This window comes from Haliotis rufescens, unplaced genomic scaffold (genome assembly GCF_023055435.1).
Source record: "Haliotis rufescens isolate VD_foot unplaced genomic scaffold, xgHalRufe1.0.p SCAF_2, whole genome shotgun sequence".
In the NCBI taxonomy this organism is placed as follows: Eukaryota; Metazoa; Mollusca; class Gastropoda; order Lepetellida; family Haliotidae; genus Haliotis; species Haliotis rufescens.
In genome coordinates this window covers 71,276,208-71,301,110 of record NW_025963890.1, presented here as the reverse complement: position 1 = coordinate 71,301,110, position 24,903 = coordinate 71,276,208, and the positions used below count along the sequence as shown (strand labels likewise).

At 39.9% G+C, this 24,903-nt stretch overlaps 2 protein-coding genes across 2 annotated transcripts; both read right to left on the bottom strand.

Annotated features, from left to right (window-relative positions):
* Positions 1-47: 47 nt before the first annotated feature.
* Positions 48-7,635, bottom strand: LOC124133182 (peptidyl-prolyl cis-trans isomerase-like). Its single transcript, XM_046497449.2, has 6 exons — positions 7,488-7,635; positions 6,290-6,337; positions 3,676-3,765; positions 2,338-2,360; positions 1,237-1,310; positions 48-512 (listed from the first exon to the last, which is right to left on the bottom strand). Exons 1-6 carry the CDS (start codon positions 7,522-7,524, stop codon positions 458-460), a joined length of 327 nt encoding a protein of 108 aa, XP_046353405.1. The 5' UTR covers positions 7,525-7,635; the 3' UTR covers positions 48-457.
* Positions 7,636-14,046: 6,411 nt separating this feature from the next.
* Positions 14,047-24,896, bottom strand: LOC124133181 (peptidyl-prolyl cis-trans isomerase FKBP1A-like). Its single transcript, XM_046497448.2, has 6 exons — positions 24,776-24,896; positions 22,252-22,299; positions 20,306-20,401; positions 20,058-20,080; positions 18,620-18,693; positions 14,047-16,572 (listed from the first exon to the last, which is right to left on the bottom strand). Exons 1-6 carry the CDS (start codon positions 24,813-24,815, stop codon positions 16,518-16,520), a joined length of 336 nt encoding a protein of 111 aa, XP_046353404.1. The 5' UTR covers positions 24,816-24,896; the 3' UTR covers positions 14,047-16,517.
* Positions 24,897-24,903: the final 7 nt, after the last annotated feature.

Sequence of the window (24,903 nt, the reverse complement as noted above, 5' to 3'; positions counted from 1 at the left end):
ATATATATATGAAGGCGGTCTCTTCCTGGATAAGAAAGACACTGAGATTTCAAGTATTCAAGATTTTATTGAGAAAGAAGAGTATAAGACAGTGTTGCCAAGGCTACTGCAGAGTACACAGCTAATCTCTTCACATCACTTTCACAGAAAATGAAGAAGTACTTAAAAACTGATATCCAGTACTGGTTTCAACTTAAAAATTCAAAATAGATTTACAAATAATAAATTAAAAGTTTTTGGAATAGATTGAAATTAAACATTGTGACTGGATTGGTGGAAAGGTCAACAGTTCATTGAGCTGGCATATTGTGGAACTATTTTGAAAGTAGAAATGAGGTTTGGTTACAATGGTGACAGCTGCAGATAATCCAATGTTGATAGTAGAGATGACGACATCAAAACACAGAATATGCGGCGACCGGTTGCTACTGGCCGTGTTTGTCCCTCTTGGCCGGACCTAGTTAATTTTAAGTAGCTCCACGTCGAATATCAAGGTAGCATTGGGTGGAATAGTGGTATGGTTAAGGAGAAGAAATTCATAATAGATAAGCTGTAATATAATATTAACAATGCATAGTGATCACTGTTCATAGGTGACATCTCATGTAACCTGTGTCAGTTGCGGCAATGATAAAACCCTTGACTATAGAAAGCTTAAGTCTTCATCTATATGATAGCAACCTCTCCTGTAGTCTTTTCATAGATGTAACATGTGATTTTATTGAATAGAAATGATTCCTTATGATACTTTCTTGCCAAAATCTGCTACAAGGTTCATGATTAGTCAAATTTAAGCATGTGACCTAAGGCAGCCAATCAAATGACAGCAATGGTACCGTATAATATATATATATGCTGATTTTATTTATTACTTTATATATTTAAAGATTCGCTTGAAACGTCTTTGTTTTGTTCTTTGACATGTTCAATGTGGACCTGTTGTCAAAGGGAATTCCAAGGGGTTTTCCCAGGAATGTGGAAGAGGTTTCCCCAGGAATGTGGAAGTTTTCCGTTAGTGTTTACGTCATTTCAAGAACACGGTCTCGTGAAAAACATGTGAACGTCAAATTGTGTTGTTCATACACTTATGAACGTCAATTTCGCGGTCATGTGACCGACCTCTTGTCCAATGGAAAAGCTGTATATCTTGTAAATGTCAAATTTAAAAATTATATAATTATAAACTATTTAATTGAAACTGGGGTGATTAAAGAGTTAATTCATTGTCAAGGATATACACCAGCCGCACCCGCTGCTCCGTAGCCATATTCCGGAGAGATGGTCAGCTTAGCCCGTTCACCTAGGGACATCTGCAACAGGAAGAACAAACTCACAAGTTGGAAAAGACTTGAAGCTTGATCACAGATTTCATATAGCAACACCCCAAGTTGCAATTTTCCAGCAATGTCACAACGGTGTGTAAATTATCGAGTCTACTGACTCATATTACAAGCAAATATCTATTTGTCCATGACATGATATCAACCAAGTCACTGAGCCAGACCACCGAATTCACCTAGTTCTCTTTACAAGCTATGGTAATTGATGATCGATCATGAAATCGAATAGAAAAACAGTTAACTGAGACCAATCTTGCTCAATATCTTTATTGTAATTAATGTTTGTTTTGTTTTTAACCCCACACTCAGCAATTTTTCTGCTATATGACGGCAGTCAGTAAATAATCAAGTCTGGACCAGACAATCAAGTGATTGACATCATTAGCGATCCACGCTATAGGGATATGATGACATACATTAACCAAGTCAGCAAGCATGATATATCAGGTCAGTGAGTGAGCTAGGTTTAACGCCGCGTTGATCAGTATTCCAGTTATTTCACGGCATGCGAGCCGAGCTGGAGGGAGGAAAGCCTGAAGTGAAGCGGTCTTGGATGCTTACACTTAGGAGAAACCTACAAGCATGGGTATGGTGCTGACAAACCTAGAAACATAAAAACGCATCCACTGTCCCCAATATATCAAGTGAGTGAGTATGGTTTTACGCCGTTTTAGCAATATTCCAGCAATACCATGGCTAGGGACACCAGAAAAGGGCTTCACACATTGTACCTATGTGGGGAATAGAACCCGGATCTTCGATGTGACGAGTGACTGTTTTAACCACTTTTTTTGCCATTGAGTATTTACTCAAGTGTTTTCAACATATTTTTACTTTGTTTGGATGTCTGATAAGTAAAAAAAAATTTAATACATGTTGTCTCATGGTTTATTCTCCCTGCAGTGTTTAATTGTACGATAAACAACTCCCACTCGTCGTTTATTTCTTAAATGCGCAGCTTATCTGGAGCGCTGTTCTTTTGATGCCAGATACTTACAGTAACAACACCTTCATCCCAACCTGAAACGAGAAATATCCTGTTAGCAGTTGCATTCAATTGATCGGGAACAAGGAATTTCCTGATGCATTATTCCCCCTGGGTGCCGTTGTATACAGCAATCTTAGCTCTAAGGTGATCATAACTCCCATACCTTAACAGACTTACGACTGTCGCACCCTGACAGAGGTTTCCAAAAGTGGACAAGCAGTCAAACTCCAAATCTCATTTCTAAGGATTTACTTGTTAAGAAGCCCATAATCTATCTCAACCTGATAGAACTATAGTTAGCAGTCACCATTGTGTAGAAGCATTAGCATCGTCAAAACACGGGTAAATGGTCATTACTTGTTTCGGATGCTACATTGCCCTGGACAAGATGATGGGTAACTTCCAGATGTTACAAGATGATGGGTAACTTCCAGATGTTACAAGACGATGGGTAACTACCAGATGTTACAAGACGATGGGTAACTTCCAGATGTTACAAGATGATGGGTAACTTCCAGATGTTACAAGATGATGGGTAACTTCCAGATGTTACAAGATGATGGGTAACTTCCAGATGTTACAAGACGATGGGTAACTTCCAGATGTTACATTGCCCTGGGACAAGAGTATGGTTAACTTCCAGACGATACATTGCCCTGTTACAAGACGATGGATAACTTCCAGATGTTACATTGCCCTGGGACAAGACAATGGGTAACTTCCAGATGTTACAAGACGATGGGTAACTTCCAGATGTTACATTGCCCTGGAACAAGACGATGGGTTACTTATAGATGTTACATTGCCCCGGGACAAGACAACGGGTAACTTTCAGATGTTACATTGCCCTGGGACAAGACAACAGGTAACTTGTTTGTTTGTTTGTTTGTTGTTTAACCCCACACTCAGCAATATTCCAGGTATATGACAGCGGTTTGTAAATAATTGAGTCTGGACCAGGCAATCCAGTGATTGACATCATGAACATCAATCCACGTTATTGGGAAACGATGACATGCATCAACCAAGTCAGCGAGTCTGACCACCCGATTCCGTTAGTCGTCTCTTATGACAAGCATGGGTTGCTGAAGGCCTATTCTACCCCGGATCTTCATGGGTCCAACAGGTAACTTCCATATGTTACATTGTCCATGGACAAGACAAACAAAGTAAAGAAACGACTAGCCGGTGCGGATTTTACTTGAGGCACAATACTGCATCCTACAAGTGTAACACACTGCATGGGGCAACTGTGTGTCAGACTCACAAAGAAAAGAAAGGTACAGACAAATCCCTGGCCAGCCATGGGCACTCAGCTTGGAATCCCAGATAAATCCCTGCACTTACCTTTAATAACTTGTCCTACGCCAATTTTGCATTCAAAAGGCTTTCCTCGATCCCGTGAAGAGTCGAACTTTTTGCCATTCGTCAAAGTTCCTGACAAAACATTAACCCATGTCAAACTTGACATCAACTTACTTCAGTGAAGATCGCCATGTGTCATGTCATGTATCTCTATAATAAATATGAATTGAAGCTTGTGAATTGTATTTTTGTGTTCCAAAGATGCTGTAGTTTTACAATATAATGAAAAGTCAAAATGAGCTTTTTCACCCATAGGGTCCCTTATCTCATGATTGGTCTCATTTGCGTTCATCATGCTGTCAGCCACTGGTTTTCCAGGCCAGACTCGAGGATTTACAGGCCACTGTGACACATGGCAACAACAACAGCATTAACCATCACTCACTCCCACCTCCAAGATTATTACACTTATTCAATGACTATGCATGTGCGTGTACTAGTACAGACTAATGTCAATTTTAATATTTATAGTGCCAGCCCACTGCAATACCATGCAGCAGTTAAACATGAATACCACACTCAGACACAGTACACTGACTCCAAGCTGACCAGTCCTTGTTTTTGTTCCTTAATGCCGAGCACCAGCCAGGATAACAAGTACCATCTTTTAATGGCCAGGGTTCGAACCCCTGACACGACCACTAGATCACAGAGGGTAGATCACAATAGACAGGGTCATGATGCACACCATGCCCAAGGTTAATAATCCTTAAAAGATTACCTAATGAAAGCTGCCCTCAGCATGTTTTTATCCAGCAGCCCTCTAAGTTTGGTTTTTTTTCATTAGGGAGTCCAAAATACTAACAGGGATTGCAATTGAAATGGTAAATCATCCTGTCTAGAGATGTGTTATTGCAAATTCCACCTTTTCATTGACAAGTTTGCTGTCTGTTCATCCACCTGAAGCCATGTGGTTTTTGACTGCACATCATACTCAATATTATGGGGTTTTTTTTACAAAATAGCTGCATCCCCTTGCAGGGGTTGTGCATTTATGCTTGGCTGCTCACCATATTTAAGAAGGTCGAAGCCTACTGAACAAATTGGTGGGGACAAGCATGTGATGTTTCAGTGGTATATGTTTGTTTGTTTGTTGTTTAACGTTGCACTCAGTAATATTCCAGCTATATGATGGCAGTCTTTAAATAATCGAGTCTATACCAGACAATCAAGTGATTGATATCATGAGCATTGATCCACGCAATTGGGATACAATGACATGCATCAACAAAGTCAGCGAGCCTGACCACCCGATCCAGTTAGTCGCCTCTTACGACAAGCATGGTCGCCTTTTATAGGAAGAATAGGTTGCTGAAGACCTATTCTACCCCACATCTTCCAGGTCCAGTGGTATACGTGAAGGTGTTTTACACAGGACACTGAATGACATACAACACGCTCCCGACAAACAGTCCATGACAATTGAGTGAGCGAGTTAAAGTCTTACGTCACATCGGCAATATTACAGCCATATCATGACGAGATAAAGTCAAACATTTGATTACAAAGAAATTGCTACTTGTAAAATACCTGTCGCCAAAGGACAGTACAATAACTAGAATATCACAGATTTTACTTAAAACTAGTTTCAGAGTATATAAAAGAATAAACTACAATTTAACAACACAATATAAAAACGGGTTATAGATCACCAGCAACCAAAGCTAGGCCACCACACTAGGGGCCGAAGAGACTTACAATGCTTCTGCTACCTGCACGGCTCCCCAGCAGGATTTACACCACCAGTCGCTGGGGATTGTAGTCAATAATAACCACCAGTTAAAAGTAACCATTATACTATGATTAAAATTGTGATAGCTATAAATTTACCTTGAAAGAAATGGAACTTATGTATTTTAATGTACTTTAACCCCCTTCGAGGATACAACCACTAACAATCGCAGTTGTTAATTTAATCTACCAAATTTAAAACATAGGTTTTATACAATATTATTAATCAAAATTTTGCAAACAATTCAATATGCTTTAAAAAAAACTATAATTAAAAGAGAGATGTTACTAGTAAAAAAATCCTTAATAGATGATGATTTGAAATATTCATCCCTTGTTATGGAAAAATCAATACAGTCAAGCAGGACATTCTTGACTGTGGTTCGTTCATCACAAGGGATGCAGAATGGAGGATCCTCACCTGTCAATAAATATTCATGAGTGTAGCGTGAATGGCCAATACGACATCGTCAAAGCATGACTTCGTTAATTCTGGAATGACAACCCAAGTAGGTGTAACCCATCATTGGTTTAATTTCATGTAATACCAACTTGGGTGTCCCACTTCTTTTACATCAGATATCTGATGTAAGATCTAATCACAGATTTATTATCACTGTAGGGGATTAGAAGTGTTGTCACAGATTTGTTGAGTGCTGCTTTTGCAGCAGCATCAGCCATTGTGTTACCAACGATTCCAACATGGCTGGGTAACCAACATAAAGCGATGTCGTATTGGCTAGTAGCTAGGTCATTATACAATTTGACAATTTTGAGTAATAGTGGATGTGACATAAGCTCACTTGAATTTCAGAAAGGTAAGACGACAAATTGAATGCTAAAACAGAAAATAATAATAACTCACCTGTATAATGCATGGAAACCTTGTCCCCCTTCTTGGGAAAGTTTTGACCTGAAGAAAAAAATAGAGATGCATAAGCATGGTTTGCCCTGAAGCAGGAAACCTGCATATTTGATGCAATCTAAGGAGAAACTATGCAATATTATTTCTCCATTGCATCAGTAATGACGCAGATCATTCAGACTGTCAAAATCAATTTATTGCACTTTACCCCCGAACATTAAAATTTGAAACTGATATATCACTTGACAATAAAATACGATCGATATCAGCTTTGTCTAATGTTGGAAAACCTATTGTCTAAAAATGGAACAGCCCTACTGGCAAGTTCTCAGTTGCAGCAAATCAGAATTAAGTTTCAATAGTTGCATAGTGGGATGTTTGTATTTCCTGTATTATGAAATTAAAAATCAAAAAGTATTTTGTTGAAATGACCCCCTTCAAAAGACATATGACTCCCTGTAGTACAGCTAAGGAGTCATAATGACCCCTAGTTTTAAGAGGCTTGGGCAAATCCTGCATAAGTGGCAACTGTTAAATAGATTGCTTGATTTTTTCATTATTTATACATGTATTTCTTTTGCATCCTACTTCTGCAGATTATCTGACTGACATTATTATGAAATAATGTGGAGTTATGGTTTAATTTATTCTCTTGGGACAGATAACCTGTAATTCCTCGTAGACTTACGGGCAATGTTATTCCTAAAGTAAAAAACCTGCCCAGGCTTTTGGTATTATGCACAACACTGGCATACTCCATTTTATACTATCAGCGAGTGATATCTAGGTCTTTAATTAGACAGATATACATATAAAGGTGTTTCAGGTGCAAATGGATGCGTCGTTGCATGACCCTCGCTTTCTGAATCTTAGCAAGGAAACGTGGTGCGAACGAAAGTTCCTGGTATTTCATTGGATCAATATCATTATGGATCTGATATATCTAAAACAACTCGCAAAATCAATTTAATACATGTAATATTGGACACGTGTGAAATGAGTCAGAATCATTGCTGCAATACGAATACAAGTAGGCCAAACGCGGGAACTTCGGTAGATAAAGGAAGGTGCGTCCCCATTCCAGCATGGTCGATGTTGTGCACCTTCGTTTTCGCTTACTATGTAAATCATAGCTGGATGTGTGGCTGTAAATTATAGCTTGAACATATATAAATATGATTGTTTCAAATGACCATACCATCGCCAGGTGCAAGTACTTCTTTCTCTACACCCATTGTTAGCTTTGAGACCGGCGAATTTGTTCAATTGAGTCAAAAAGGACGAAATGGGACGAGTTATGTCCCTTGGTATTATAAAAAGGCCAAGCTCCTTACCAGCGCGTGACACCTTCTTTACACTCTCGGTATAGAGAGCTCTGCGAACGGTCTATCGCTGTGAGGAGCTTGTATAAATGGCATGATCCACCAGGAAATTATTTACGTGACCTATTCAGGTCAATCATATTTTGAAATGTCACATGAGAGCCCCCTGTTGTTGGAATGCTTTTACTAAGAAAAGATAATTTTTACTCACCACTGATATCAAGATACATAAGACAGCTACGCAATAAATCACAAAGAGCAATGAAAAATGAAGCATGGTTTATTTCACGATAAAACATTCTTCTATCATGACATCATTTGCGAAGATTCGAACATATGCTCGCATGATGACGTCATATACTGGACGGCGTTTTTTTAGAGGGAGGGAAGTGTCTAGTGAGTTTTTCCCCATAGATGTAGTCTGGGGTACACAGAGAAAACGCATTTGCCGAGCGATCGCATCCTGAAGTGGGAGAGATAAGACAATCAATTAATGTGGGGGTGGGGGGTGGGGTGTGTGTTTATTAGGTGAAAAGGTACAAATAATCGAAGTGAGGATTGTGAGAATAAGCGGGAAATACCAAATTTAACCTACGTGTTCATAAAATGGTTGGTTGGTTGTTGTTTTTTACGCCACACTCAGCATTATTCCAGTTGTGGACTTGTCCGACATTGTCGAGGTCGGATTGTCTTCAAAATATTTATTAAATTTAATCAAAACTATTTTTAAAGCTTGCACATTAATCAACATAATGTACATTATGTTGATATCTCATATAAGAAATAAACGACGAGTGGCAGTTGTTTATGGTACAATACAACACTGCAGTGAGAACCACGAGGGGCGATAAAACAATGTTCCACCATGACGTCATTTTTGAAGATTCGAAACATGCGCTCGCAACTTGATGACGTCGTATATAGAAAATACAACACTCATTCTCGTAGATACCATTTTGGACTTTCTGTGGTATCTGACCGAGCGAAAGCGAAAGCACGACCAGATCACTAAAAGTGAAGAGTTCCATTCGGAAAACTCCGTGGAAGTGTGCCTGACTTCTGATTTTGTGGCCCCAAACATCCCAGATGTGAACAAGATCATTCCCTATCTCTAGAGTAAAACGCTGTGAGTAGATCACGGTTGTCTTTTCTTATTCCAGTGTTGACCTTGCCCTTCGATCGTTCGAAACTGTCACTGACATGCAAGCAGACTTGAGTTTGTTGATTTAGTAATAAGGGTGGTACAGTTAACATATTAATGTCTTTGGCGATCACTCTGATTTCTCTCTTCCAAAATGGTACGGACAGGATATAAATTCAGCTGATAGATCAAGGAAACCGAACCATTTTGATTGCACAGACGGGAACACGGCAGTGCGAGTGACCGACTGTTGGTCCAATATTCAAAGCCCGGCGCTAATGTGACTTTTCAAATTTTCTTAAAGGTGTCCTGCGTACGTACAAAATGGCGCTTGAATCACCATAAGTTGAAGGATTTCTTCCAAAAGGATCTTGAGCGTCGGTGCTGTTTTGTTTGCAAACACTACTGCAGGCGCACGTTGTTCATGCGTATGCAAAATAATGTCAATAATGCCCATATTTGGTCATATATCAATATTCATGCGCAACCAGATTTTGCAACCGGTTTCAGTTTGGTCTGTCAACGAAAGAAAGTTATGTATTTACGCTCAATATATATTTAACGTGGGTAAAAGATAAAATACCACACATTCTCGTTAGATACCATTTTTACGAAACGAGTGGACTTTCTATGGTATCTAACGAGAATGAGTGTAGTGAAAATATCAATTTTTCTCACCTTCAGAAAACTGAGTCTTTCACACTGAAATATATATAATAAAAACGCCATTGTTGACAAAATACAAAGGTAATTTCTATGTAGACATTGTAACGTGTTTTATGACGTCATACCCCTTTGACTGGTTCCGAACGTTCGTGCGATAGACTGCAACCTCATTAAAACATGACCTTCTACCCGGACACCATACTCTCCTTCGTTGACACATGAGGGCATCTCTGAGAAGGTCGATTCAGGTGAACACTGAGCGACCTTTGATCGAACAATAAGGAAGGATGTGTCGGTTCTCGGTCGAATCCAGTGTTCCAAACAAATACCAAAATAGCTCACCTGACTAAAAGTCTGACTTATACCTTGGCGCGTTGTCCGTCCTCTGGTTATAAAAGAATGAAACTGTGTTGTCTTGCAATATTGTAACCGACATGTCCTCTAAGAACAACAATGCTTACGTAGCGGCTATAAAATTTACGATTCCCATGATGGGACTCGGACCACGGACCTTCTGATCCGAGGTCGGACGCCTTGTCCACATGACCAAAGAGGTTTACCCTGTCCGCAAGCGGAAAAGGTAAGGATGTCATCTGTGGGATAACTCCACGCCCTGATACATATATTCCCCCGTCAACAGAAGGCCCGTCCCCGTCCGCATTGTAGGGTACTGAGACTTATTTTGCTTAAAGTTAATATACTCAACAACAAACGTTCCCGTGAACCCAATATATTACTGTATTTTTCAAACAAGTAAAGTTTGGTATTCAATATTGTGGTACATGTATGGCATTAGGTCACAAAAACGCAACTGCTACAGAAAAGTTGCAAAAGTTGACTTTTATGCAAGCCCCACACATTTCACTACCCAAGAATGGGTATAAAAACATGTGCGTTAACGGGATTCCAGAAAAACAACAAAATTACGCAATTATTCACTCTCACTCTTGTGTTCATTGCGGTCCATCAGCTCTGAATCGCGTTGGCCATCACTATTATTAGTTCCAAAGCTACTGTCATCATTGTTTTCACTCACAGCTTTAATTGGAACGATCGTAGTGTGCTGTGAGAAGACGGTAATGTTTGTCAAGTAAAGCATAACGACCAACGCATGTCAGAAGTTCGATGCACTGCACTCGATACACTCCACACAGTATATTAATTTAGCGTAACCGAATCCTCGCACCAAAACATGTTCAATGACACAGACGGAAAGTACGGTCATAAGAGTTTCATTGCAAACGAGGAAACTGGCGAATGAGAAGACGGCGGAGCAAATGTCCGTCAAGTTAGTTAAGATTGAAGAAACGTTAGGGTCGGAAGCATTTTATAGGGTCGGTCGGGTAATCGGAACCACAAATCTTTCTGATAGGCCTGGGTAGCAAACGACGAGATCCTAGCACTTGCATAATATACTCAAAAAAGTTCCCGTGACACCAATATTTTAGTGTATTTTTCAAGTAAAATTTGGTTTTCAATATTGTAGTACATGTATGGAATCAAGTCACAAAAACGCAACTGCTACAGAAAAGCATTCATTCAATGCAAAAGTTGACTTTTATGCAAGCCCCATGCATTTCACTACCCATAAAAACATGTGCGTTAACGGGATTCCATATGCATTGTCTAGCATCGTGCTGACAACAACCACTCTGAAAGACAACAAAATTGCGCAATTATTCAACATTACGAAATGCCACGCCTGTCCGAAAATGAGCGTCTGCGAGCCATTGGTATGCTTGAAGCAGGATCGAGTCAACGTGATGTTGCAAGACAATTTAACGTCCACAGTAACACCATTTGGTGTTTATGGCAACGTTGACAACAGACGAATGCAGTCAGAGACCATCCTCGGAGTGGCAGGCCACGCGTAACCAATAATCGACAAGACAACTTGATTCGAACAACACACCTACGAAATCGATTCCAGCCAGCAACAGTGACTGCAAGAAACATCCCTGGCCTTCGACGAATATCTTCACAAACCGTACGTCGCCGCCTGAGATCTGATGTGCAGGGATTGTCGCCAGATGTCCTATTTTGACAGGAAACCACAGTCAAGCACGTCTGCAGTGGTGCAGACAGCGTCTACGCTGAACGGCCATGCAGTGGGGACAAGTTCTATTCACTGACGAGTCTCGTTTTTACCTCAGCCACAGCGATGGACGGATTCGAGTGTACCGACGTCGAGGTGAACGTTACGTCAATCATTGTGTCATGGAAGAAGATCGGTTCGAGGGCGGCAGCGTTATGGTATAGGGTTGGATTACAGCAAGACAGAGGACCCGTTTGATAGTGGTAGATGGAAATCTCAATGGACAGGGCTACCGCGACGAGATCATCGGCCCTGTTGTTCTACTGTTTTTGCGTCGTCATGGCCCAGGCATTACCTTTCAACATGACAACGCCCGGTCTCATATTGCTCGACTTGTTCAGGGTTCCAATCAATAAAACAACGTGAATGTCATCCCCTGGCCGGCTCGCTCCCCTGATCTCTCACCAATCGAGCACATGTGGGATGAGATGGATCGGCGCCGTCGACGTCAACCACGTGTTCCACAGACACTCCAGGAACTTCGAAACATGCTCCAGCAGATATGGACAGATATCCCACAGGACTTTGTTCGACGCCTTGTCCATTCCATGAGACGAAGATGTGTTGCTTGCATCACAACCAGAGGTGGACACACACGCTATTGATTTGTAAATTGACATTTTGGCATGTTCATGGGTTGTTTTTTTTATGAAATCACGCATTTTCTGAAGTCAGTATGGCAAATTAAACCATTTGAACACTTACAGGAGTCTTTTATCGGTTGCAAACCGAAATTGTTTCAAATTTGGTTAAAAAACATAACTTTGCATTAAATCTTAGTCAATGTCACAGGAACTTTTGTTGTTCAGTATATATACCTCCTCAGCCCCACGTTGGGTGCCAATGTAGCGGCCATAAAAATTCCCGACATGGGTACAATGTGTGAAGCCCATTTCTGGTCTCCTCCACACCAGAAAAATATTCAGTCAAATACAGTTTTTGCCCATTTTAAACATGTAACGTGTAATTGTGTAGAATTTAGCATGCAGTGGGCATACCTGTAGGCTGTCTCACAGTCTCTGAGCCACGTTATTTTCCCAAACCTGAGTTTTGATGGACTTTCCACCCACATGATTGGTTGGTTGGTTGGTTGGTTTGTTGTTTAACGCCGCACTCAGCAATATTCCAGCTATATGACGGCGGTCTGTAAATAATCGAGTCTGGACCAGACAATTCAGTGATTGACATCATGTGCATCGATCCGCGCAATTGGGATCGATGACATGCATCAACCAAGTCAGCGAACCTGACCACCCGATCCCGTTAGTCGCCTCTTACGACAAGCATAGTCACCTTTTACGGTAAGCTTGGGTTGCTGAAGACCTATTCCACCCCGGAATCTTCACGGGTCTCCTCCCACATGAAGCTGACACGCTGTGATATTACTGGAATATTGTTAAAAGGCTTTTAACACGAATCACTCACTCACTGAATTTTTATCTTCATGTTCCCCGAACTGGGGTTTCGGGTTAGGCTATGTCTACAGCAACCTATGCTTGAATGAACCGAGTAAATGGCTTGATCACGTGTAATCGTTGGTTCAAACAGAGACCATATATATCGGTATATGGTCTCTGGTTCAAACAGTACAACAGTATGTTCGTTTGTGCATCGAACCAATCTAATATCTCTTGATTATGAATTCATTGTGTCGGAACACTCTGAAAATTTGAAAACAGTAGGTCTAACATTGTTTTAGAAGGGGTTTCCGCGTAGTCGTTTATCACTTAAATGGGTGGCCATTTTATTTTGTGGATGAAAATTATGTAAAGTGCAGATACATTGTTTTCGAAAAGGGAAGGTGAGAGTTTCTGTAAGAAGGGTTTGGGGAGGGTTGTGGTTGCACTGATTGTTCAAAACTACTGGCACACTTTGACAAGTGACGTCCTCCGTGGTATTATGGTAGAGCGCAAATCAGGGGTTCGATCCGTGGCCGCGTCATACCGAAAAAGGATATAAGATTGTACTTGCTGTTACCTTGCCTGGCGCTCAGCATTACGGGGCCTAAACAATGACTGGTCCGCTGGGAGTTTTCGTATTAAACTGCGGCATGGTACCTCAGTGGGTTGGCATTAGTCCGGACTGTACAGAGCTAGGAACAGAGTGACCTCCCTTCGTGTTACCAATCCAAGTTCTACAGAGAGCCTTTGTGTGTGGAACTTTTCTACAGGCTTCCTTATTGTTGTGGATGAGCTCCCAGTCAATCAAAGTCACGTGACAGCACAAGTTTAAATCAGCTCAACCGAACAGCTGTTTTCTATAAATATTGAATTTGTTCTAATTCTTTTACAAAGTCATACTAAAACATGTCAGTAAGATAAATTTGTTATGGCAGGATCAGGAGGGGTACATGTGGTTTTATTCGAACCTCGTTTGGAATTATACCACACGCCTCTGGCTCGCGGGACACATAAAACCCCATGTACCCCTCGTGATCATACTACAACCTCTAGTGTCTAAACTACTACACCAGGATGTTCTTAGTCTGTTACCATACAACCAACTAAAATTCAAATCACAAAAACTCACAGAGTAGCAGATAAAGGTTTTTAATGCAATCATTGATGCTATATAAAATTCTATAATTATATCCTTGGTATGGCCTCCAAGCACATACTGTGATAGCATCATCATTGCTGTACTGCGTGCACAGCTTAATATTGTACAAATATACCAGACTCTGTAGCCTAGACTTTCACAAAGCTAGGTGGTATCTCAAGGCATAATAACACCGCCATCATTCGCATCACAGGTACATAGGACTATACAGCCTTCATCACTGACTCGTCCACTTCATCGCAATGTCATAATTACCTACAGAAACTTTTCTAGCACAATTATCCTTTGGATATCAACTCTATAACAAGCCTTCTTCAGTAACAAAACATGTACTTAGTTGTGTTAACAAAATAAAATCAACAAGTGGTGTGTAATTTTGTTCTGTAAATATCATGGTATTGCTTGCATCTGACTGGTATCCAAGCTTATCACATGTAAACAGAAAGAAATTGGTAGTTTGTGAATCAGTTAAAATACACCAATGCAATCACTTGAACTATATCATATATAAGAACTCAAAGTGATCAAATCAGTGAAGGAAAATTCGAAAATAGGAATTGACTGACTTTTGGCAGCTACTGCAAGACCTTAATATGGGGAGGGGATTTGTATGATTGCTGCAGGTAGCCACTTCATAAGTTTTACATTGGATATAAATGTTGATTCCTTATGTTTTGGTGGTGGGAGTGGTGTAACAAGCAAGTCTGCAAGTTGTCCCTCTGACAGAGTCAACTTTTCAATAAATAACAGCTCTAATTGGGTATTTTCACCCTGAACATGAATGGCATTCCGGTATTAAAAGCAGCTCAGTGAAAAATCAGTTCACTTGACATACTTTCTTGAAACCACCGCTTTACGTCTCATTCACCATAACATCCTGCAGATCTTACGAGACGAAATGTTTATCAATGTAAGTTTAAAGTTACTTAAATAAATAGAATATCAGAGTTTTAACATTTTCCAAGTGGGGTGTGTGTATCTTATAACATAAGGAACTACTCTTAATCCAACATTAAACTTTTGAATTTCCCCCATAAGAAAGGGGGATAACTCTGGGTTATAGGAAAGTAGGAAATCACTACAAAGTCAAGAAAGAAATACATATTAGAGAAATGTTTCAAAGCATTGAAATGAGAATAAAAACATGAGAAATGACTATGAATCAAGATTACATCTGACAATTGCACACATTAAAAACAGGTTAAAAGAACAGAGAAAAGTGTTGTAAGCTGGCCAGCTTCCAGTAAATGTCAAGCCATGAAAAGGGTTCTTTACTTTCAGTTTGACACAAAGTGCATTGATGGCATTGCAGGTAAGTAGTAGAGGAACAGTACAATCAGAATTATCTAGCAGTACCACTTCTGCCTCAAAGTATCCTCAAAACCCAGTTTGATTAAACAATTGTGAAAATAAAGTTGATGTTTCATAAATCTGTAATAAATGCATTTTACTGACAAATCCGTCCACAGGACCATTCAGTGCTGACACTGTCACAACATATTATCACACTTTTCCGCCTTTATCTTCAGCTCTACCATACATATTACTTACTTATTTAGCATCACATTAACATAAATCACACATGGAGAATATTTCAACACCAAATGACAAATATGTATAATCACTTCACAAAGTTTGGAAAACGCTTTGTTTTTTAACAATGGCGGCAACTTTCTCTGGCTTGTCAATGTTACACATGTATTTACAAACAAGACTTTCTCCGAAAGCATGTAACACCTGTTACCTGTTACAGAGCATTACTGATCATATCAATAATGATCTTCATCATCATCCATCACTAACAAGTAGATATTATGTAACCAGGGAAGATTTGCATGTCCATCTCCAGAAAACTCCATATTTCATCAACAGCACAAAAACTCTCTTCCCTGGCTGTGTAATTCCAAATAAAAGGATACAAACATGACACAAATGTACATAATGAGAGATTCATGTATGATATCTATGCATTCAAGGAACAGAGTTTGGACTAAATGACCTATCAATTCTCCTCAAAGTAATGGTTCTCGGGCCTCTTTGGAAATCTACAGATACCTCTAATCAATAAATATGACAGCTGAGAAAGAATTCTCAATAAGCATATAACAGAATAAATGTAGAAATTATACAAAAGCATTGTCGAGGACAACTGATAAGCAAAGTGTTTGACAGCCTGCACAAGGCAGCAGGGTTAGCACCAGTGCTACTACATAGTCGCGCAAGGTACTATATAACTGGGCTCGCCCAACAAAGTATGACGAAGCATGTACACCTGACAATACATGGGTTGCGTATGTACAAAATCTACACTGGCACATGTAATTATAATTTCATAAAATGTCCAGTCAATTGTAGTCATCTTCAGAATCCATGGTACTGGAGTTTTCTCCCCTGAAGCCCTCTCCAGATGATGAAGAGACGGCTAGAGAGATGTTGGTGACATCTTCAGCTCAGCTTCAGCAGTTCGATGTCGAACACTAGTGTGGCATTGGAGGGTATCGTGGGTCAGTGTCAAGGTCATGCATACAGAGGAGTGAGAATTGATGCAAATAGTCAAATATGTATTAGCAGGCTGAAATAAAACACCCAGCCAACCAATGGTTGATTGAGTTTCAATTGGATTTAACAACGCTTTAAACAATATTTTGTCACAGTGTGTCAGCTTAATGTGGGAGGAAAGCTTGAAGTGACACTGGTCTGAGATGTTTCCACAAGCATGGGTGTGGTTCTGAGTTCTGATAAACCAAGAAAAATAATGTGGCAAACCAGGAATTGAAGCCATGATCACAGGTTTCTGACATGTCTAAGGGACGCAACTCTGCAAGGCACCTTAGATGACTGAGCTGAGTAAGTGAGGAGATATTATGATATTAGGTTTTTGTTTGTTGTTTAACGCCACACTCAGCAATATTCCAGCTATATGACGGCAGTCTGTAAATAATCAATTCTGGACCAGACAATTCAGTGATTGACATCATGAGCATCGATCAACACAATTGGGATATGATGATATGCATCAACCAAGTCAGCGGCCACTCGATCCCGTTTGTCGCCTCTTACAAAAAACATAGTCGCCTTTTACGGCAAACATGGGTTGCTTGAGACTTATTCCATCCCAGATCTTCACTTGTGACATATTAGGTAGTTTCAGATTTGGGGGTATTATTGAGTATTTGATGCATGGAAATTTCTTTGGGACATTTAATTATCAAAAACTGAAATACACAAGTCTAAAAAGATGTTATGTTTATCAACATTGTAAATACAGAACTTAATCAGTTATTTTCTGTGGCACTCAATTCTATTATGTGAACTGAAACAACAGAGAGACACACATGTTGCCACTAGGGAGGGACTTAACTTCGTGATTCAATGGATAACAAATCTCTGTGGCTTTTCCTGCCATGAATAATGAATTTGTCCATTGTAAGGCCATATCCAAGAAAACCATGATTTTAAGCACCAAGTGCGACCTGGGAAGACCTCTTCCCAATGACCACCTAATCCCATCAATTTCAGATCCCACAAGAACTGGCCAATGTGGCCAAATCTACCCTGCTTAAAACCACTTCTAATAGTGTAAGCTTTAACCACTTTGCTACCACACCGACCAGCCACTTTGGCAGAATCCACAAGCACATATATGGTGCTGAAATTCAAGTACATGTATGGTGCTGAAACTCAAGCACATACATGGTTCTGAAAGTCAAGCACACTTATGGTGCTGAAAGTCAAGCACACTTATGGTGCTGAAACTCAAACACACATATGGTGCTGAAATTCAAGCACATATGGAGCTGAAACACAAACACACGTATGGTGCTGAAAGTCAAGCACACGTATGGTGCTGAAACTCAAGCACATGTATGGTGCTGAAACTCAAGCACATGTAAGGTGCTGAAAATCTAGCACATGTATGCTGCTGAAACACAACCACACGTATGGTGCTGAAAGTCATGAACACATATGGTGCTGAAAGTCAAGCACAGTTTTGGTGCTGAAACTCAAGCACATGTAAGGTGCTGAAAATCTAGCACATGTATGCTGCTGAAACACAACCACACGTATGGTGCTGAAAGTCATGAACACATATAGTGCTGAAACTCAAGCACATGTAAGGTGCTGAAAATCTAGCACATGTATGCTGCTGAAACACAACCACACGTATGGTGCTGAAAGTCATGAACACATATAGTGCTGAAAGTCAAGCACATGTATGGTGCTGAAACTCAAGCACATGTAAGGTGCTGAAAATCTAGCACATGTATGCTGCTGAAACTCAACCACACGTATGGTGCTGAAAGTCATGCACACGTATAATGCTAAAACTAAAGCACACGTATGGTGCTGAAAGTCATGCACACATATGGTGCTCATAAACCAAGGATCATAATCAGGGCAAATTTCCATCCCTTGACCACAGGATCCTGACATACCTGTAAGGTATGTAACTCTGCTGTGGTGGCTAAAATGACCGGACCATCATGCCCTGGAACATGGTCTACATGCACTTTAATTTTCAGCTGTACGTATTTAAGAAAGGATATAATCCAGGATGCCCTCTATGCCCATAGGCCAACTTGGGAGGACATGTGACTCGCGCCCGCTCTCCCATACTCATCTGAAACAGAGGAAAGCATTAACTGCAAACATCTCCTTTACAAACAGTAATACATGCATATTGCTTTGAAAAGTTTGTGGTTATTATAACAAGAAAAATTCAATGTTAAAAAAAATATATATTCTGAAAACCACTATTGTGCATACAATACATTAAACTGAAATCAGGGTTTCAGATCAGTTCATTTTTCACTTTTCAATCAAAACTTCCAAAGTGACCATGTGGCAATGATATTGTACTAGACACCAAAAGAAACCCACGTAAAAAAATCATATGCACAGTTTCATTTTGCACCTATTATAGAATAAAGTTGATACTATCAGGAAAACGAATGTTATTGGTCTCTAAACTGAATCTGTAACATTGTAACTGAAGTCAAGTGTGGAATAACCAGGGTCTTCACAGGGGCAGTGAGAGACACAACAGATAGCACAGTGTTCCCGCTGGCTTTTGAAACTGTCAGTCCACCAGGACTGGCAATTCTAAAAATTACCAGTCCCCCCTAATTTTTGTCAGTCCCAACTTTCGACAAATGAAAAAATGTATGAAAATTATTTTCTTTTTTTTCTATCAAGTCTCTTTTTTTTAATATTTCGAGACTAAATCGCTGCAAATATATATTTACCCTTGAACCAAAGCGAAATGTCATTTGATAGCACAAAAAATAGACAAGGGGAAACCTAGATGGCAACTGACAAGCTGACTTTATATAAAAAATATATACTTATATGAATATGAATATGAATATTTGCCAGTCCACAGAGACTGGCAGTAACATGATTTACTGGTCGAAGCCTAATTTTACCGGTAAAAAGCTGGTAATTACCGGTAAACGGGAACACTGTAGCAATAGTACAACATGAAGAAAGTAATTGCACTCTGCAATATTCCAGCTATATGATGGCAATCTGAAATAATAGAGTCTTGACCAGACAATCCAGTGATTGATATCATGAGCATCGATCCAAGCAAAAGGGATACGATGACATGCACCAACCAAGTCAGCGAGTTTGACCACTCAATCCAGTAAGTCGCCTCTTACGACAAGCATAGTTAGTTGCCTTCTACAGCAAGCAAGGGTTGCCAAAGACAAGTTGCAACCCGGATCTTCACAGGTAGGATTTTTGCTGACTGTGGCATAAAATAACATTCACTCCATAACAGGCTAATGTGAGATTGCATCACATTATCAAAGTTGTTTTCACACATTATTGTAGGATTAGATGAGAAAGTTTACAGTGACAAAAACCTTTCATCATGTGTTTGTGGCACAGAACTGTTCACCAATGAACAGTCTCTGTACTGACATGTTACAACAGGAGAGACTGAGTCAGGGTAGACAGAACACAATCATATGTACTCACTCTTTTCACACCTTCCTCCCATCCTGAAACAGAAGGATGGTGTCCTTGTCAAACATTACACCCGGAATGTATTCCAACAGTTAACAATAGTGGCAACTGCAATTAATTTGCTTCAGACCAAAGTCACAGATTGGCTCTATATTTTCACTTGCTTTAAAAAGACTGAAGAACTTGTTAAATATCATCACGATCAGAGATTAATAAATGACACAAAGCTTCAAGAATAAATATAGGACAATAATTCTCACCTTTGATCACCTCTCCCTTACCAAGTTGGAATGTGAATGGAACACCCCTGTCTCGAGAGGAATCTACCTTCTTACCATTCTCTGTGAACAGTGTACCTGCAAAATACAAACACAAAGGCAATGTCAATATATTACAAATACTAAATATCATTTTCAATTCACCATACGCAAGAAACTATACATGCTATAAGCATTGGTTGTTACCCAGTAAATATAATAGTTTTTTTTGTTTAATGCTGCACTCAACAATAATCAAGCTGTATGACGGCTTGTAAATAATCAAGTCTGGACCAGACAATCCAGTGATTGATGTTGTGAGCAATGATCCACGCCTGCTGAGCACGATGACACACAGTCACTATCAACCAAATCAATGAGCCTGACCACCTGATCTATTAAGGTGCCTCTTATGACTTGCATAGGTTGCCACTGCGAGGGACCAGTTCTACCTCAGTGAGTGGGTACGGTTTTACGCTGCTTTTAGCAATATTCGACCAGTATCATGGCGGGGACACAAGAAACAGGCTCCACACATTGTACACACATGGGGAATTGAACCCAGGTCTTCAGTATGACAAGCGAACGCCTTTACCACTAGGCTACCCAACCGTCCCAGTTCTACCCCAGAATCCCCACTGGGTAAATTTGAGAGTAATATTGAGAATAGGTCTTTGAGAGCTTTGATGAATAGGCCAAAAAGCTAGCACAATGTCTCCAATGTCATGTTTGAAGCGAATTGACAAAGTGTGACACAATGATTTGAGCGTGCTGGCATTTGTAATATCCTCATGTACAAATTATGTCATCATGAGTGAGTGAGTATGGTATTACGGCATTTTCAAAGCAATATTCCAGCAACATCATGGCAGGGGACACAGGAAAAGGCCACACATTGTTTTGTTTGTTTGTTGTTTAATGCCGCACTCAGCAATATTCCAGTTATCGAATACAGGAATTTGCCGTGATGAGTGAAGGCTTTAACCACTAGGCTTCCCCACCACTCTAATTACGCCATAAAAATATATTCTTGCATAATAGCAGACATCTAACCGTAGCTAAGGGCGATCAACACCAGAGATGCTGCAGTACAGGGACCTGTATCAAAACCCCCATACTTCAACACTGACTCATGACATTCGTTGTGCCATAATCACTTTCTAGAATGGAGCCCTGCATTTTTTGGGTCATACTTGATTCTCAATTACCGCTCTGATTGGTTACATCTTTAACAGCCCTGCTAAGATTCTGCCTGTCCTAACAGGCGGCCAAAATGGATTGGGTCATCTTCCCAAGGCAAGGGAGTAAACCAAACTGTAAAAGTCCAGTTTCAACCCTTACCGAACTAGGCTGGAATTTTCGTGCTTGATCCTAGTGCCACCAGTGGCTATTATGGGTTATGTCTAGCATTAGAAATTGGCACTAGTCCAGTAGTCCTTGCCAAACTGCCCAATAGTAAAGGTATCACAAGGATTAGTAGAAATTTGCCATTTTTAAAGGTTTTGCATCATAAGGACTAGCGGACTGAAAATGATAGTTTCTGCCACTGGTTATGTCCCTTCTATGTCAACCTTTTGACCAATCAGATTCCACCTCTCAAATCACTTGCATTTGCTTCAAACAATTTGGTGCCCAGTCAAGACGATCAGATTGTAAATATGAAAGGATTTGGAAAATATCTGTTGATGCCAAGTCGACGGTTCACATGCTTTACAAATCCTGTAGTCGACTGAAATACGCACTGCTGTTGACGGACTGGATGTCGATTTTGTTACGCAATTTTGATTGGACTAGGCATAGACTCATTGATCCACCCAAAATATATCTCCATTATTCCAGCCGAGTTCAGCACGGGTGGAAACTGGACTTGAATTGAAATATGAAATCCTGACCACCTGTGCATCTCTGTTGAGTTAGTAACCATGGTAACACACATTGACAATACCCACCTACATAATGGAGAGTCACATACTGTCCAGGCTTCGGGTATGTTTGACCTGTGAAAAGATGTGAAAAAATAGAGTAAAATAGAGCCAAGTTCTGTTAATTGGACATGGCTGGTTGCATGTGATAATGTTGGATTATTGAGTATGTCGAATATGAAATTAAGTAGTATCAACGTTCGTGATAAAAAAATCGGACAATTACATGTCAGATAATGATACAAACACCTTGTAATAAAACAAATGAAAAATGAAATATTCATATTGTTATGCTCAATGTCAGCGGAAGGTTTTCTAATCATGCAACCTCTGAAGCTCAATACAAACCTACTGTTGCGGGCTGTATGGCTGTTTCAAAATACTTTAAAAGCATAGGCTTGAATGCAAGTCACCCGTTTGAAACTAGTGCCACAAAGCTCAAGAAAGCAGCTTTCTTAACGGCTGATGTCGACTTCCTGTTAGTCATTTCATTGGTCAGTCAAAGTTCGCGAAAGGTCATTCTGACGTGACTGAAATGGGATGTCCTCTGCTGTAGTCAGAATTTGTATCTGATTTTAATGAGATTGAGGTAATCTAAGCATGTGATTAATCCTGTTATTTAAAACATTAAATGTTTATTGTTAAGCAAGTTTATCTCTGCAGCTGCTGTAATATGCAGCTTATAGCCAACTCATCTAGCATCAAAACATGGGCTGTGTACTCGCATGTTGATGATCACTGTGATGGATTAAACAAACTGATAAATGAGTGACCTTGGTAATTTGTTTCAAATAAGGTGTGTCGGATTAACGAGTGTTGGATTAACGAGACTTGACTGTTATTTTAGTGTGATAAGTAACCCATGTACATTAGTACTTCAAACAAATCTCCAGTTATATCTCAGAGGAAAAGCTTAAGTGATGCAGGTCTCACATGTTTACCATTTTGGTGAGACCAAGCAAGCATGGGTATGGTGCGACAAACCTAGAACCAAATCAGGACGAACCAGGATTTGAACCCACGATCATGTTTCTGGTGTGCCCAAGGGACACAATTCTGCACAATTGGGGCGCCTTAGACAACTGGGCCACCTGTGGCTCCTCTTACATATCAGCAGACATGAACAAACGGCACCTGTAGATGATCACTACACCTCTTTACTGCAACACTAGTAATGGCAAAACACTAATGTCAACTGTATGACAGGGGAACTCCACCACAAAACTGCTCGGGTCATTGACTAAGATTAAAACATAACATACTCCACAAAAAGTATTATTCAGAAGTAGTGTTTTGAAGGTGAAAAATTAAAAGAGAGACCACTAATGTGGTTTACCAACTGTGTGAAACAAAGGGGTATCCTGGGGTTCCTGAGATTTGCCTCTATAGCAGCTGAATCTGGGGATTCTCTCAACATTCTCAATCTGTCATTTATTTAACATTCATCATTAGGTCATGACATGGACCCCTTTATTGTCAATACAAATATGTATTGTATATTTTCATGCTTAATTCAATAAAACTGATAAGTGTAAAAATGTGCTGGTTAAGATTAATGTGCTGAAGATGTAAGTTTTTTCACTCATAATTGATACCCTTGTCATTGAAAATGACCTAAAAAAAACAAAGTCAACAGTCATGAGTACTCCCAGTCCCATGCATGTATAATATGAGAATGAGTCATACAAAAATACAAAAAATTATAATAACAATGTATCGGTATTCATGATTTAGGTCATCTACCATACCTAAGTTACACAGCAATATTGATACACCCCGTGCATGTTTTGGGGAGAATAGTTGTAATTGATAATCAAACCTCCATCATGTCTAGTTAGGTTCACACAGACAGATTAAGGAAAAGCCCTGTAGCTCTTCATGTCAGTGTCAAGGTGAAATGAACCCCAGCAGGGTTTTATAAATTGTTGGAATTCGCTCAAATGAATGTGTATGGCTCAGCATGAAAATGGTAGGATGATCATGATGATGAAAGTGCTTCAACATGTTCAACAAACTCAATGATCATGTGGACTTGGCTCTATGTAACAGCATGACTACAGGATTCTTCAATTAAGAGACAGTTTTGCTGGTGAAAAATAATCCAGTGTTGTGTATCAATATATCTCAGATGTGTGTATTTGACTACTAACCGATAATCTATTAATTTAGTTACACTTAATAGTCTTATCATCGATGTGTCCTGGACAGCATTTCAACCTCTGTGACTGAAGAGACACATCGTAATCAACGGACTTTTACAATACGGCTAAATATAATTATTAGGTGTTCATGTTGTTAAATAGGGTTACTAATAACATGAAGCCCAAAGCTTGGTTCCTATCTAAATATATATTATATTAACGATAAACACTATCAACAGGGGCCCTTATCATGATGTAATGCTGACCACAAGAAGCAGACATGACATCATCTATGTTGACAGACTGTCACAGACAGGGAGTGTCTGGCGCTCTAATTGCAGCCATTGGCGATTTATTTAGCAACTAACGGTACGCAAAACATTTCTGCTATCAAAAACCAACCGTCTTACCGTCTCCTTCCTTAATTGTTTCCACTGTCACGCCCATCATGAGCGGCCAAGCAGACAGAAGAAAGCAATTTTGCACACCTGAGTTTCTCAGTCTCGCTTGGTCTCGCAAGGTGCGAGACACAATGACG

Bases quoted from the DNA above. Each gene is read 5' to 3' on its own strand.
- LOC124133182 (XM_046497449.2), bottom strand. From the start codon at position 7,524: ATGGGTGTAGAGAAAGAAGTACTTGCACCTGGCGATG. The intron at 6,338-7,487 runs GTATGGTCATTT...TTTTTTCTTCAG, and splicing joins AGTACTTGCACCTGGCGATG to GTCAAAACTTTCCCAAGAAG. The intron at 513-1,236 runs ATATCCTTGACA...TAACCATACCAC, and splicing joins GCAGCGGGTGCGGCTGGTGT to TATTCCACCCAATGCTACCT.
- LOC124133181 (XM_046497448.2), bottom strand. From the start codon at position 24,815: ATGATGGGCGTGACAGTGGAAACAATTAAGGAAGGAGACG. The intron at 22,300-24,775 runs GTAAGACGGTTG...ATCTTTTCACAG, and splicing joins AACAATTAAGGAAGGAGACG to GTCAAACATACCCGAAGCCT. The intron at 18,694-20,057 runs GTGAGTACATAT...CCTCTGTTTCAG, and splicing joins GGGAGGAAGGTGTGAAAAGA to ATGAGTATGGGAGAGCGGGC.